The 14,856-nt window shown below is 52.0% G+C and overlaps 1 protein-coding gene across 1 annotated transcript; it reads left to right on the plus strand.

The window, feature by feature from the left end:
- Window positions 1–975: 975 nt before the first annotated feature.
- On the plus strand, window positions 976–13,585 carry LOC309412165 (ribosome-recycling factor, mitochondrial-like; the record flags this gene model as incomplete). Its single annotated transcript, XM_082008997.1, has 6 exons — window positions 976–1,242; window positions 1,691–1,846; window positions 3,071–3,189; window positions 6,088–6,179; window positions 11,819–11,978; window positions 13,508–13,585. Exons 1-6 carry the CDS (start codon window positions 1,068–1,070, stop codon window positions 13,583–13,585), a joined length of 780 nt encoding a protein of 259 aa, XP_081865123.1. The 5' UTR covers window positions 976–1,067.
- Window positions 13,586–14,856: the final 1,271 nt, after the last annotated feature.

The raw sequence follows: 14,856 nt of genomic DNA on the forward strand, positions 1-14,856 counted from the left end.
GCACCAGTGAGAGCGGGGCCGGGCGGGGCACGCGGACCGGGGCTGGGGCCGGGCCGGGCCCGCACTCACCATGACACCGCGAGGCCGCGGCCGCTCCGTCCTCGCACAGGCCTCACCCCGCCTTTGGCGCCGTTTTGTGACGTAACGCCGCGGCGCGGCCCGATTACGTTGACGGGAGAGCGCGGGTCTGCGCGAGGGTGAGCGAGTCGGCGGGACTCCCCTCCTTCGCCGCCCCCGGTCCCCGGGCCGGCCCGGCCCGGCACGGCGGGCGGGGCAGCCCGGCCCTCCGCGGGGCACCGGGGGGGCGCGCGGGCGGGGCGGGGCGGGGCCGGCCCGGCGCGTCCTGAGGAGAGGGGGGGCAGTGAGGGCAGGGCCAGACGAGGGGGCGGAGGCTTTTGTCAGAGGGCGGGGCCCCGCACGGGGGCGGGGCCCCGTGGGCACGGGGTGGGCGGGCCCAGCGGGGCTCGGGGGCCCGGGGGGCAGCCGTCGTGCCCGAGCACGGGGTTGGGTGCCCCCGGAGCGGCAGAGAGGAGCCCGCGGCTCGTCCCTCCGGTGGCCGTCAGCGGCAGCTTCCCGGCTGCCACAGCCATGTGCGGGAGGGACCGGCTGTTCCGGCTGTGCTTCTGCAGCTCTGAGCACAGCAGAGCCCCAAACAGCCCAGGCTGAAATAAACCCTGAGAATTCCGGGGGCGCTCGGGGGGTTCGGGGCCTCAAACCTCGTGTGACTGAAATTAAAGTTTCTGCTCAGCTAATGAGCAAATACCAGGCGCTTTGACGAGCTGTCCCTGCTTGGCAGACGTGGCTTTTGTGTCCCAGGCCCGTGCCCCTCTGGACAGACGTGCAGAGGCCGCGCAGATGACGTGGCTACGGTCCAGTTGCCGCCGAGCCCCTTCCACTGAATTTACCTCTTGGTCACTGCAGTACGCCCGGACCCGCTGCCCACGTTGCTGAACTGTCACCTGGCACCCATAGGTGCAACTGACACTTGAATCCATTTCTTTTCGGCACGCTGAGTGGACCACCTGCCTTTTCTCTTTTCTAGGTGAGCTAGAGAAGAGCTGGGAACGATGGCTATGGCACTAAGATGCTTCCGTCATCTGCCTTCCCTGCTTTATCGTTCTTCGTTCGCAGTGACACGGGGGCTGCCGCAGGCTCCCGCAGGCTGCCCAGCCCTGCTCCTGCATGGCTGCCGGCACTGTGTCCATCAGATGCTGCTGACCAGACAGCTAGCTACCAAAAAAGGTAAAGGCGGCAGCCTTTTTCCTAGTGTTTCCGACCCCTCAGTGTGTTGCCAGGATTTCTCTTCTTATCCCTTTTTTCTCGTGTACCAGTGTGGATCTGCCTTAGGCAGAACACCGCTCCGGAGGAGCTGGTTTGCCGGCCAGTGGTGCAGCGTACCGGAAACCTTAGCCCTTCCCAGGGGAGAGGTGGCGCGTGGAGCTGCTGCTGCGCTGGGGCAGTAGGTAGCGGTCGTCGCAGTCCACACTGGAGTCAGTGCACGCAGCGTGACCTACAAATATACTTGGGCTAATGTGCTCAAGTGCTGGGCTATTTGCTCATTTAAAAATACAGTCACTTTGGTTTACCTTAGACTCAAATCTGACTCTAACAGGGGTTTTAATGTCTTCTTTCTTCTTTCTAATGCAACAGCTGTTGTCAGAAACAGATTATTTTTATGTGTAATCTGCAGCTAAAGGTAAAGGGCAGAGTCAAGCCAGAGTGAATATCAGTGCTGCCCTAGTTGAGGATATTATCAATTTGGAGGAAACCAATGAAGACATGCAGGCAGTGGTAGAAGCTCTGAAAGAAGACTTCAGCAGAAATCTCAGTGTTAGAACCTCAGCAGGTTGGTAACTTTCTTGTATGATGCTCTATTGCCTGTGAATAAGGATATGAATCCTAGTAACTGGGAACTCTGATTTTTTTCCAAATTTATTTTCTTTTTATTGAGTTATTCACCGGGCACCCAATTACTACAACCTTGACGTCCCCAACTAAAGGCTTTCTTCACCCTGAGCTTGACCAGGAAGAATCCATTTTTGTTAATAGCTTCCTGGAAATAGCTTTTGTAAGTGGGAGATGTCAAAAGTGTCTAACTGAACTGTTTGCAGATGTGATGAAGAAGCAGGTTGTCAGCTAATGGTGTAGTAGGGCAGGAAAAATCCAATTGCCATTAAATTAGCCTTTTGGAAATTGCCATCAGGCTGGTGTCTGGCATATACAAACTTTTTTTTGCTGTGCGTCTTTGTGGTTAGTGACCTTTACAAGCCTCATCCGCTTAGTGAATTTTGTGTTTCAGGAAGAAATGTGAATATATTTGACTAAGCTACGGTTACTATAACACTCCGAACATAGGTATTTGTAAGTAGGATCAAGTTTCAGGGATAAAATTTAACATTAAACAATGACCAAATTTGAATCATTCACCACCCCAGCGCTGGCAGGGGCACTTCAGTCTTTAATGGAGTTGGAAAGCATAGCTCAGTCTCTTAACTATTTATTTTAACCATAGGTATTTTTTTTTAATTGCACTGATAAAGTACCTCTTGTCCCATGTGCCTTTTGGCCTGTTAACATTTTGCAGCAGAAACTAGAGAGCAGATTAAGAGTAGCTCAGGGAGAAACTGAATACTTTAAATTAAGCAGTGTACAACACCTCCTCTTGGGACCTGGAAAAAAAAATGAGGGGTTTAAGAGAACACAGCTAAGTTAAAGACAATAGTTGTCTTGATTTTTATAACAACATTTTGATTTTCTTTAAGTTCTAAGAATTAAAAAATAACCATTTCCTTTTAATTCTTAACAATCTTGCTTAGTTTTCCTATTCTAGTAACAAAAACAAACAGGAGTTTTGTTCTCATGTTTTTGTGCTTTAGAGTAGCGTTGAAATATTTAGCTTGCACATACCACAGGGGATGCACGAACACAAACAGCACCTGAAGTCTGAATAAACATGGGTTTTTTTCTTTTGTAACATCTATATTTTGCATACCAGAAGGGAAGCGGGACACTGCGTACGCGCTTTTCTTTAGCATCGTACTGAAACTCCCCTGTGTTTGGTTCTTTTGAGGGGCCCTCGATCACATAATCGTGATGACAAAAGATGGGAAGTTTCCGCTGAACCAGCTGGGGCAGATCTCACAGAAGTCACCGCAGCTCATTATAGTGAACATGACCAATTTTCCAGAGGTAAGGACACGTTACCGAAGGCATTGCGAGGGATGATCGTTACCATGGGCACAAACAGGTTGATGCTGAGCGAAGGAGCAGTTAGACAAAATCAGTCAAACCTGGCAGGGGTGAGAGCTCTGGCCGGGCTGCGTGTCGCCTCGTGGCTGACACAAAACAGAAGCGGTATTTTGCTCTCGACTCTCCAGCCCTGCCTGGCGCGCAGAGCATCTCGCGTGCGGCGGCACGGGGGTCAGACGAGAGTTACGTGCTGCCCGTCAGGCCGCGATTGCTCGTGGGGTCGTATCCAGTAAATGCCACACTATGAGGAGTTTGCTCACAGACTGGTTTCCCACCAGCTGGATCTGCAAGAGCGCGGTTGAAGAGTGGCGCCGAGCGTGGCGCAGACCGGATGCCTGGATTAACTGTGCCCTGCCGGGTCTCCCCATTTCCCACGCTTTTACGGCACGCGGTAGCCTTGAGCACACACATGATCTCCTTTGGTTCACCTGAATTACACACGTGGAAGTGATGCTGCATCTGCCACGTTGTATTTATGTCATTTCGTTCCTTATGAAGATGTGGCCGTGCACAGAACCAGACGCGTAGATGGAACAGTCGGTATTTGTGCTGGGGACACCATCAAACTCCTCTAAAACTTGCTGACTTATCCCCAGGGCCGGTGACACCCCCGGACAGCTCATGGAAGAAGCTGCTCAGGTAGTCTACGAGCTTTTGAAAAGCCTCCGTGGTAGGACCAGGCAGAGCCCATGCTAAGTGCTGTCACAGGGCCCGACCCGGGCAGCGCTGAGGTTAGCGAGCTCCTCCCTGGGCAGCATCCGCAGGTCAGAACCCAAATCAGGTGCTTGGACGTATCCTCTGCGAGAGCCAAGTTCCCTTCGTTTCCTGCAGGAGCCTTAGTTAGACTTGCCCCTACATGAGGCAGCAAATCTGAATCCCACCTCAGGATCAAGCACTACTGGTCCCCTGCGGCGGGCGCGCACGGAGCACGCCAGGCAGCCGCACAGATAGGAGCAGTGACGAGCGCAAGGTTAGTTATTCATCCCGCTCCAGGTCTGGAGGTTTGCCAAAGCTTATCTGTATTTATTTTGCAAAGGCTTTCCCCAATTAATTAAGTCAGCAAAGTCTCAGAGGAGGTCAGCGTAAGGCACTTGATGCCTAAGTGTTTCTTAAAGTGTATCCAGCATGTATAATGGCTTTGAAGAATGAAAGCCCCTCATCGGTGAGTGTGCCGAGGTGCCTCGGAGAGCCGGAGCGGAGGGGGCCGGGGAAGTCGCCCCATGACAGCCTGTGTGCAAGCAGGAGCTCAGACTGAGAAATGGGCATGTGAGAAATTAAATATCATGCTATATACCATTGCCCACATTTGGTTTCTAAGCCAAAGGGCCATTTTTCATTGGAAGTAGGGGTAAAACTATTTCTCTCAATGTAGTTGTTTTAAACCGTAACTGTTCTATAGATAGATTGAAGTCTTTAAAACTGTTACAGACACGTTGACTTGATGTCTTTATTCACAGCGTATAGCCAGTGCTTCGTGGCACTGGAGGGCAAATAAAAATGCCTGAAGAGTCTGGGAAAGAAAATAATCATAGAAAAGGACTTGCAGGGCCAAATTCTGTTTGCCCGAGAGCTATGTAAACAAACAGGACTACGTCTTTTAAGCACAGCTATTAATTTCATGGGCTGCAAGAGCATGGGGGCAATATTGCAATATTTTCCCTTCCTCTGTTTCCTTCAATATGTATGTTAAACAATACAGCTTTTACTGAGCATTTCTTTCTTACAGAGCAAGCACTGTCCATAGAATAACACATTTACATTCCTAACGTGCTGAGATCAGCTTGGTTACATTTTCTCTGCCCTTCTTGTATTCTAGAGGACAGCAGTTATGTCTTACAAAACGCTAGCAGAGCATTCATTTCGTTCAGCGATGTCGCGTGCCGTAGACCTAAACAAATATGCAAAGCTTTAGTTTGTGCCTCAGTTAGCAAAAGCTGAACTTCATAAATACAGTCTACTGCAGCAGCCTGGAGCTAAAGTTAACGGTGGGAAGGAGTATCAGAAATAGCAACGTGACTTGTAAGAAAAGCCACACGAGTGCCACAAGAATACAGACTCGGTTGGTCTTGTTATTGTCAATGCTGAGAACGAAGCAACCTGGCGGAGCGCTGCGGGAGCTCCCAGCAAAACTCCCATTTAGCCATAAAGCCTGACACTCTGTAGAGATACACCAGTGCGCTGGGATGGGGAAGGAAGCCTTTTAATCACTTTGCAGTTAACGGGCAAACCTGTGCACCCCACCTTTTAAGCAGAGCAGAACGTCAGCCCAGCAGTGATTGAGTTTGGAGAAGTTAATCCTAAGTAATAAGCTGTAAAATAAACATGGAGCTGGGCACAGGCTGTATTTCTCAGCCAGCTGCTACTGCCCTGCTGTAATGTGGTTATGTTGTAGTGCTGAAGTGGTTAAGTTAGTTAATGTTTCTAAATTGGCACTGTGTGATTTCTAGTGGGAAACATTCAACTGGAATTTTTAAATGCTCAGAATCTTTCATCTCCTTCGCCACAGTCAGGCTATGCCTTGGGAATTTATTGCGGTTTCACTCTGCATTGCCTCAAACCATTCAAATAGTTTCAAAGAAGCAAAACAGTTTTCTTTTGTTGTTGCTTCCCTTCCCCTTTTCCCCCCTTCGTGCCCCCCTACCCCGATTCCGAGCGCGGCCGTAGTTTCCCATTCGGTTTGATCAAAGCTCTCCGCACCAATGTAACTTCCTGATCTTACTGGTAACAGAAGTAAATGTTTCCATGTTCTGTGGAGATGGATTGCCAACTATTGACAGAGTTCTGGCATATGGGAATGATTATTTCCTAATTCCCTTTACCGTTTGATCTGTCTTACAGAGCACAGCTGCAGCTACGAAGGCTATAAGGGAGAGTGGCATGAACCTGAACCCAGAAGTGGATGGGACAATAATTCGGGTGCCAATTCCAAAGTGAGTATTGATGGCTGCCCGAGTTCATCGTCATGCAAGGTGGGTTGCAGTGAACGCCCTTCAGAGGGTAAGCGTGCACGATTGCTGTGATGTCGTGCTGCAGCTGCCTTCCAAATAGCTGTATTTCAGGTTCAGAAAAAACCTGAGCCCCTAAAAGCACCTTGGTGGAACCTCTTCCAAGAGCCTGAGCTCTAAGTCACCACATTTTGGCATCTGATGGTTGGTTTTATTGTTCTTTACCTCGCCCCTTGGTCCTAGCTGTATTGCCTTAATTTGAGGGCTGGTTCTTTGCTGCCCTGCTGTCGATTCCTTGGATCACACCAGTGCAGAGCAGCAGTAACGCAGTAGTGCACCGGTAGTGTTGGGGGCGAATAGCACCTTGCTGCAGAGAACACTAAAAGGAAGTGATGAAAGAAAGAGGGAAGAAGTTGATAGCTTTGGCTAAAAAGTCCACTCCCTCTTCCCGTGTAATACGCGTTGTGTATCTGACGGCTGCGTGGAAATGTTGGTACAGGGCTGGCAGAAAAGCAGGCTGCTCCTGGCCGAGGACCGAGCGTCGCTTCCCTCGCCCATCGCAGGTGTCTCGCAGCCCTCGGACAAGGCAGGAGGTGCCACGGCATCAGCTGGGATCAGGAGAGCGTTTGTGAAGCGATCCTGATGGTCCCCGCGTGGCGTGCTTTGCGCTGCAGCGTGCTGGGGTCTCTGCCCGTGAAGGGGATCCCTTTCGGATGAAACTAGAGCACCCAGCGCTCCCCGCCGCGCACTCGTGTTCGGTCCCTGGGACCGGGCTGGACCTCGTGCGGAGCGAGACCTCCCGGCAGCTCCGCTCGTCCTGCGCCGCGCAGCTCGCTAGCGCAGACGCAGCCCGTAGCCGAGGCAGTAGCGCTGCTCTGCCCAGGTTTGGGCGGTGCACGGAAAATTCACGCGTTCCTGCGGGCGCTCGCACCCTGCAGCGATGGAGCCTCTGAATAGCCGGGGCAGATGTACGCGACCTCACGCCCTGGGGTGCTGCGAACGGCTCCCACAAAGGGTAGAGGCGGCTCCGTACGCTGCCTGTGCGCGCAAACGCTTGCACGTGCTCTGCATTTCACAAGCAGGTGACTTCTCGGTAAAGGCGAAGCGAGTATTTCTCGTGCTTTAGATCTACTGTAAAAATTCCATGGAATTTTGTCTAGCGTTTTGATCAGAGAAGTCTAATTGCAGCTTTCTATTGCTGTCGGTGAGAGGGAATGACATTATCATTCTCTTTGCTGATTTTCTTTTCCCCGTGCTCCCTGCCCTTCCCCCATTCCTCGGGAGAGGAGGCAGAGGAGGAGGAGGAGGAGGGCACCATTATCTTCATAATTGCTGAGGCTCCCAGGTTGCTGCACAGTGGTTTGATTGTTGATGGGCACTTGGGTCATCCTTGAATATGAATTGCAGGGGAGGAAACTCCAAAACTGCAAATCCCAATCTTTAAAAAAATACTGTTTTTTCAACAAACGTGTGCAGTCTGTCACTATCTTTTGCGGTGCCGCAGAGCGAAAACCAGCCTTCTCTCCCCAGGCAGGATCTGCCTAGCGTGCTCCCTGGTTCCTCTGGTGCGTGAGGGTTGCTGCTCCTGGCCCCTTTCTCCCTGGCTGGGCAGCCCAAAGGGTCCCGGGTTAAAGAGGTTTTCGGCTTGGGAGAGCTGCCCTGTGGGTCTGCGCTCGCGGGCGCCTCCGCTCCCGTTTCCTCACCCGCTCCTCAGTAACGCGACTGGGTCTTTCAGAGTTTCATCACCCACTTATCAGAAAGACAAGCAGACGGTTTCAACCTTTTAAAATCTTCAATGCAAAGGGGACATAATCAAATTCTTCTGGAGACCTCTCTTTAATATTATATCCCTGAATTACTTTCCTAATTTTCTAAGTTTTTCATTTTCCCAACTCTGGAGTTGTTTACGAAAGAGAAAATGACAGACAGATGCAGCGAAATTGCGGAAATCATGGCAGGTGTGCAAAATGAGCAAACAAATCGGAAGTGAAGAGACAATATTGCTTCTGCAGAAATTGGTTCTTTCATGAGGGGAGGCACAATGAAGGTAAAATCAAACCTGAATTGTCCTTACCTGTTACTAAAAACACATTTTCGCCTGACCTATCAGCTGGACGCGTCATATTTTGCCTTATGCAGGTCCAGCTATGCTTCAGTGCTTGAGAGTCCAGTGAGCATTTTAAAACGGAGTTTACTTTTCGGTATTTATTCTGTTAGTTTAGTTTTTGCATTGCAGTTTTAACAGAAAAAACACACTCGTTTCATTTGTGTTTACTTCTGCTGCCTGCTAGGTTCCCCTCTGCTCCCTAAGGCATTCGCCTGTTTGTGTTGCTAGCGCTGCATAGGCAATATTTATTTGAATAAAAAGTATTCTCTGAGGGTTTAAAAAGCTAAAAAAAAAGAAAGAAAACCGGCCATGGGAACATTTGTATTGGTTGATTTCTTGGCCGAATTTGACCTGACCTTGTGTCTTTTATGGTATTGCCTCATTTTTAGATTCATCTTTTTTGGACCCATTGTGTTACACTGGATATTGTTTGTAAATTAGTAATATTTTTACACATGCTTTACTGAAAGCCAGATGACTCATTTGAAAGTTTAATGACTCATTGTGAGCTTTTTTTTTCCTTTGCCCTTTAAGAAGTATGCAAAGATACCTACTATGGGGAGAAAGGACTCACAAAATTTCATCTGGAAAAACGCAAAGCTGTTTCTGATCTGAGCTGTTGCTCCGGTCACTCAGCGTCAGAAGTCTCTTGCATGCTTTTTGTTGAGCAACACGTGTTGCACCCTGTGTTTATCTGCAATTATGCATGCGGAGTATTTCGTTAAGCCTACTTGCCTTTAACTGATCCCTCTCGTTCACAGGAAATTCCTAGCATTTGAGATACAGAAATGACTCTTACCCGCATAAACGTCTCGCGTCGGAGATGAGACGTGGCCCGCGTCGCGCTCGCTGCGGGTCTGCTCCCGCCGTACGCGGCGGGGAGAAGCATCCCGGGGCCGCGGTGCTCGAACCACGGGTCGCTGGGGGAGCAGAAAACGAGGAGATGGGACCGGCGGGGCGGTGCGCGTGTCTGAAGGCCCTGGCAGGGCCCGACCGTCCCCGGGGGAGCGGCGGCATCTGAGCCCGCGGCTCCTTGGGCTGCAGGGGAGGGCGGCGTTCCCGCGGGGGAGAGCGGAAGGGGCAACAGGCAGGGACCTTGTCCTCGTTCCCCACTTCAGGCACCCCTTCCCCAGGTTCACCTCACGCTTCTTTTGGCTTTAAAGAGAGGGTAGGGGCAACAGTTACTAGACAGAAAAGAAAACATATCTAAGAACAGCTTAAAAGTCCCAGATCTGGGGGCAGGATTAAACAACTGTCCTTAGAAACCGTGGCCCTGGCTTGTGTTGATGGATTCCTTAACCAGAAACAGCATCTGCTTGAAAAAGTGTCCGTTTCTGGCATTGTTGGTAGCATTGCTGAGAATTTACACACAGTCTGGCTGGAACATAAAACCCGCTGAGAAACTCCGCGGCGCTGCGCAGTGATAAAAAGAAATTGGTGTTAATAAAGACAGACAAGGAGGCATGAAAGCTGTGACCCCGTGCCAAGAAGCATAGGAAATCTGGCAGCGCTGCATAAACAAAAACATTTCCTTGAAGGCTCGGCAGCCCCAGGCAGGCGAGTGATACCCTCGGCACAACTCGCGAAAGCTGAGCGGGAGCGGCGCGGCAAATCGCTGACGGCAAGCTCCGTCTCCCGCGGCCGAGGCAGCCCCGCTGCGCTCCGGCTCGCCTCGCCACCCAGCTGGAGACGGGAGAGAGTTCCACCTCCCTCCTCCGAGTTTAGCAGCTGGGCTTGACTCCCCGCCCCCCCAAAAAGCTGCCTGGGAATCTGACCTGCCCCGGACCTCTGTTTGTGAGCCGGCCCTGCTGGATTCGCATGTGCCGCAGGACCTCTGGCCGGGCAGATCGAACACGAGAAGCCCTGAAGGCATCGACGCTGGGATGCAGAGGAAACCACAAGTCACCCCGCTCACTTCTAATTAGGCGTTCAGTCCAGGCTCGAGCCGGCACTGACCAGAAGCCTCTCGCCACGTGTGAGATTCTCCGGCCACCTCCCTCGGCTGCCGCTCGGCGGGGCGTGGGACGGGCTGGGGGGCCGAGCCGCCCGCGGGGTGCCCGCGGTGAGGGCAGCGCGCCTGCGAGGGCGCGCCGCGGGCGCCGGGGCTGGGTCCGCGGCTCTCCGGGTCTTGTCAGCTTTTCGAGTGATCCCAAATCCCTGTAATTACTGATCAGTTCTGGGGAGCCTATTCCCTCTTGCACGAGCTCGGGAAGGGCTGAGGGTCCGATCGTGCCCCGAGAGCCTCCCCGCGGCGCAGACCCACGCGGGGGCAGAGCCGGCGCTGCCCTGGGAGCCCTCGCCCCACGTTTCCTGAGCTCTCTGCAGGAAGAATCGTGGCCTCAGTGTTTTGGTGACCCAGGCTTGTTGCAGCCAATTTCTAAATACTCCTGTGACATGTTTATTTTGCAATATCTTCTGCGAGCAGACGAGCGCTCTCTTGCTGGTGAGCCTCAGTCAGTGCACCGGGGTTTTGCATTCTCAAGGCGGTCTGGAAACTTCAATAGCCATGAAAATAATTAAAATATTATTGTTAAGCACTAGCAGTTGATGTTGACAGTGATCAGCTGGAGGTGCTGGAGCATTACCAGAGCCGAGGTGACACGTCAGCCATTCCTGTGCCTTATTCAGATGGCCAGACTCCCTCACCACCTGCAGCTTTTAGTTTGGGATGGAAAGCTGAGGATTTTCTTGTGGCATCACAGCAGTACCTGGCCCTGTGTCGGGGGGAAGGTGGACCTGAAGTCCTCCTCGGCTGAACTGCCTGTGGCTAGCCGCATCTAGCATCATCCTCTTGTGAAACTGGGTGTTCACATCATCTTGGTGGAAAAACCTGGTTGTGATGAGCTGGAATAAGGCTGAGTGAAACATAAGCTCTGTAGCTTCCAGATATGTAATTCAGGCTCTTCAGTTGCAGGGAGACGGTAGCGAGTTTCAGGGATGGAGGTTACCTCCTGGCTTTGCAGGATTACGCTTTCCAGCTCCCTCTCTCCGGTCTGGAGCTGGATTTTCCCTCTTTCCTGCATTTGCTTCGGCAGCAGAAAAAAAGGAAAGCGAACATCTCAGCGTGACTTTCAGGCACTGCAGTGACAACTGTAAAACAAGTAAGATTCAGTCCAAGTCCCTCAGCTTCGGGCTGTGTGGGGAACGTTCTGTTCCAAGCTGAAGACCTGCTGCCCTGGCCGTGCTGCCCTGGCCGTGCTGCGCAGAGGTGGCCGATGCGCTCAGGTGGACCAAAGCGGGATAAAAACACGCCCTGAGCTGCTAAGTCCCACTGCCCTTGCGACACGGGGCCTCCACGCAGGGCGAGCTCTGTCTTAACATGGGTGCCTTTCGAGCACCCTTGCGCAGCCCGGCTCGGCGCTGCATGGCAGCTCTGTCTAGGCCGGTCGCGGAGGTACCGCAGCAGAGAGGATCGCGGCATTTACCCGGAGTCCGTTGCAGAACATAGATCTGGTCGTGCTACACATGGCACCATTTTTCCTTTTGGTGTTTTCTGTTTTTTTCCCCTCACTGCTAGGGTAACGAGAGAGCACCGGGAGAGCCTGGCCAAGCTTGCCAAGCAATCCACCAACAAGTCCAAAGAGGCCCTGAGAAAGGTGCGAAACAAAAGCATCAGCCGGGTAAAGAATTTCAAGAACAAAGTGTCTGAAGATACCATCTGGCTGCTAGAAAAGCAGGTAATTTTTTTTTTCCACTTCTGCCATATCATGACGTTTCACAGCTCAGTGGTGCGTTTGCCCAGCCCTCGCTGACAAATCTGCAGCACTGAGAACCTGGCTGGGGAATGGGTGGCCCTGGGCTGAATTTTTGGAGTCGGCAATGGCTGTTGTATTTGCATTTTCTTTGTGAGATTTGGGGCTTCAATCTCAAAGCCAAATTTATGGTATGAACCATAGTAAGCTGATACAGGCGAAAAAAAAAATGTTCCCTGAAAGCTTTCGTATCACAAGGGACTGTTGCACAAACCAGCTAAACTTGGAGAGCAAAACAACCCACGTCCATAGCTTCACCACCACTTCTGCAGTGCCTGGCCACTGCAAAACAGCTGGTGTTAATGAGGATTGCTCCAGTTTGTTATTAATGAAAAGGCTAGCAAGATTATCTCTGTTAGGAGTTTTTGGCTCCGATTCAGGAAAATACTTAAGCACATGCCTAATTCCCTAAGAGCAGATGTCACTAAAGTCAATTACTTGGGCATAAACTCAGGCACAAGCCTAAGTGTTTTGCTGAATTGATGCCTCTGAAGGCAGGCCATTACTTTTTAGCTGTTTGTTTATTAACAGCTAAAGTTAGATACATTGCAAATGCTTCGGGACAGTTCTCTGCGTGCTCAGAAAAATAAACATTGATATACAGAGTATTTGTGCAAGCAGGAAAAATGGCCATGCTATTGTAACTGAATCCTGTTGGGAAGCAGTTCTCCCAGAGCAGACAGATGGCTTTCTGCATTTGCAGAGGTAGCATCTCAAGTCTAGTTTTTGCTTGTACCCAAATTTTTCAGCGTGAGGAGAGGTTATCGTCATATACCTCGGACCTTGGGAGCGAGTGCATCTTAATCAGTCCTGTAAAACTAGTGCAGAAACCTCCCTGATGTGCTCCAGCCTTTATCTGCACTCGCTCAAATAAGTGCGTGCACATTTTGGTCCCGTTTTACCTGCTTGCCGTGTCCATCCCCTGTTGCCAGGAGACCTGATGCCCAGGCAGGGCTTTAACCATTGCCATTTATTTCTTTTTACCAGAAATAAGCAGCTCCCTTACTTGATGTGTGAATTCTTGGCGTGTACTAAGGCTGCGCTCCTGCTATTACCTAGTTTGTTCTAATAGTGGGAAGGTCGCAGGAGGTAATGAGATGAGCCCTCTCTCCTCTGGTGCAGCACCAGCGGGTCTCTAACTCTGCCTTCCCCTGAAGTCACTCTTAAATAAGGAGCAGACCAAGTCACTTGTGAGGCTCAGCCAAGAGTGTGTGTTGTGCGTCTCTTTTCAGAGCCCTTGCCCAGCCCCTGCTCTCGCTGCACAGATGCGACACTGGCAGAGAATCATGGAGGGCTGGTGGGAGCCCCCAGGGAGAGCCCGTTGTCGTCCCAGCACTATTTTGGGTTTTATTTGGAGTTTAGGCTTTGTTTCAGGAGGTGATCCAGTCACTCCTTGCCCGTTAAACTCTGGCATCACCTAGCATTCGACTCAGGCTTGTACTCTCTCGCCACAGATCCAGCAAATGGCAGACAGCGCCGCAGCGGAGATGGACAAGCTGCTGGCAGCGAAGACCAAGGAGCTGCTTGGATAAGCGCCATCCCGATGGACACACTCCTCCCTCAGCAAGGACGGACTGCCGCGCACCCCAGCGGCCATCCCTGCCCCGAGTCGGCAGCCTGGGGCGATGGGCCGGGGCGGCGCTGCCGGACCTCCAGAGCAGCTCTGTGCGTCGGCTGCTCCGGTTCCCCACCTCGGGTTGCGCTGGAGGGAGGGGGGAAGTCGCCTCGCCGGTCTTCATCCCGGTGGCGGCAGAGCTGGGTGAACCAAAATTAAAAATAAAATAGTAGGAAAGAGGACTGGAGGCTGCTGGAGGGGCTGTCGCGCAGGAGCGGAGGCACAGGAGGAGCGACTGCGCTGCCGGCCTCGCGCACCAGCGTTTGCATCCCGGCACCGCGCAGCCCGGGAAGGGAAACCCGCGCTGTCCTGCTGCGAGCCTCGGCATTTATTTTTGCTTAAAATAAAGTCAAAAAGAGATGTGGAGGAGCAACCTCGGGACAGCCGGTTCCTGGTTGGTGCCTCCCCTTGGGTTCATCCGTCCCAAAAGAAGCGTTTGCCCGTTGCCGTGGCCAGCAGAGTTGCCTGCAGCCTGGCCACCGGGAAGGCACGAGGGAGCTCAACACCGACTGGTGCCGGGTGGGTCCCAAGGCTTCGTGGATAGAGAACTGAAACCAGCGCTGGTGGTGTGGCTGGTTTAGCCAGGACCGAGAAGACCAATGCCAATGCAGGAACCTTCCCAAACCAGCATCTGCCCTCCCTGGGTGGGTACAGAATGCCTGTGTGAGCCACTGGTACCACATTTTAGGGGGTAGGGGAGGGGGAAGCAGAATGGGGTCCTGAGCACATCATGTGGCTCAACTGTCACCACCAGCAGGTACTTTCCGACAGCAGCAAACGCCTCGGGAGACGGCAAGAGGAGGGAAGGTGGTGGCCAGCACCGCAGCCCTGCTCCCAAGGCATTTGGGTTCAAAGAGCACTGAGTGCTCTGCAGTCCTTAAATAAACAACTCCCAAAAAGTTAGTTTGTGTGCAGTGGGGAGGGGGAGGAGGATGAAGGATTTGCTCTGCTAGGGCCCCACATGTCAACAATTTCTCTGCTTTGTGTATTTTGGCCAAAGTGCTTACCATGATAAATGAATAAAGGAAAATGGGGAGCCCAGGGCGGTTACACGGCTTGGTAAATTGCTTTCAGCTGATTACCGTATTTCTTTTGACATTTATCAACTAGGCTTTTTTTTGCTGTTGTTGCAGCCTCAGCATCCCAGCGGCAGCCTGGGCTCGAAGGGTTTCCCTGGTACCTGCCCGG

The sequence above is a fragment of the Phaethon aethereus genome (assembly GCF_964289735.1).
Source record: "Phaethon aethereus genome assembly, chromosome: 20".
Taxonomy (NCBI): Eukaryota; Metazoa; Chordata; class Aves; order Phaethontiformes; family Phaethontidae; genus Phaethon; species Phaethon aethereus.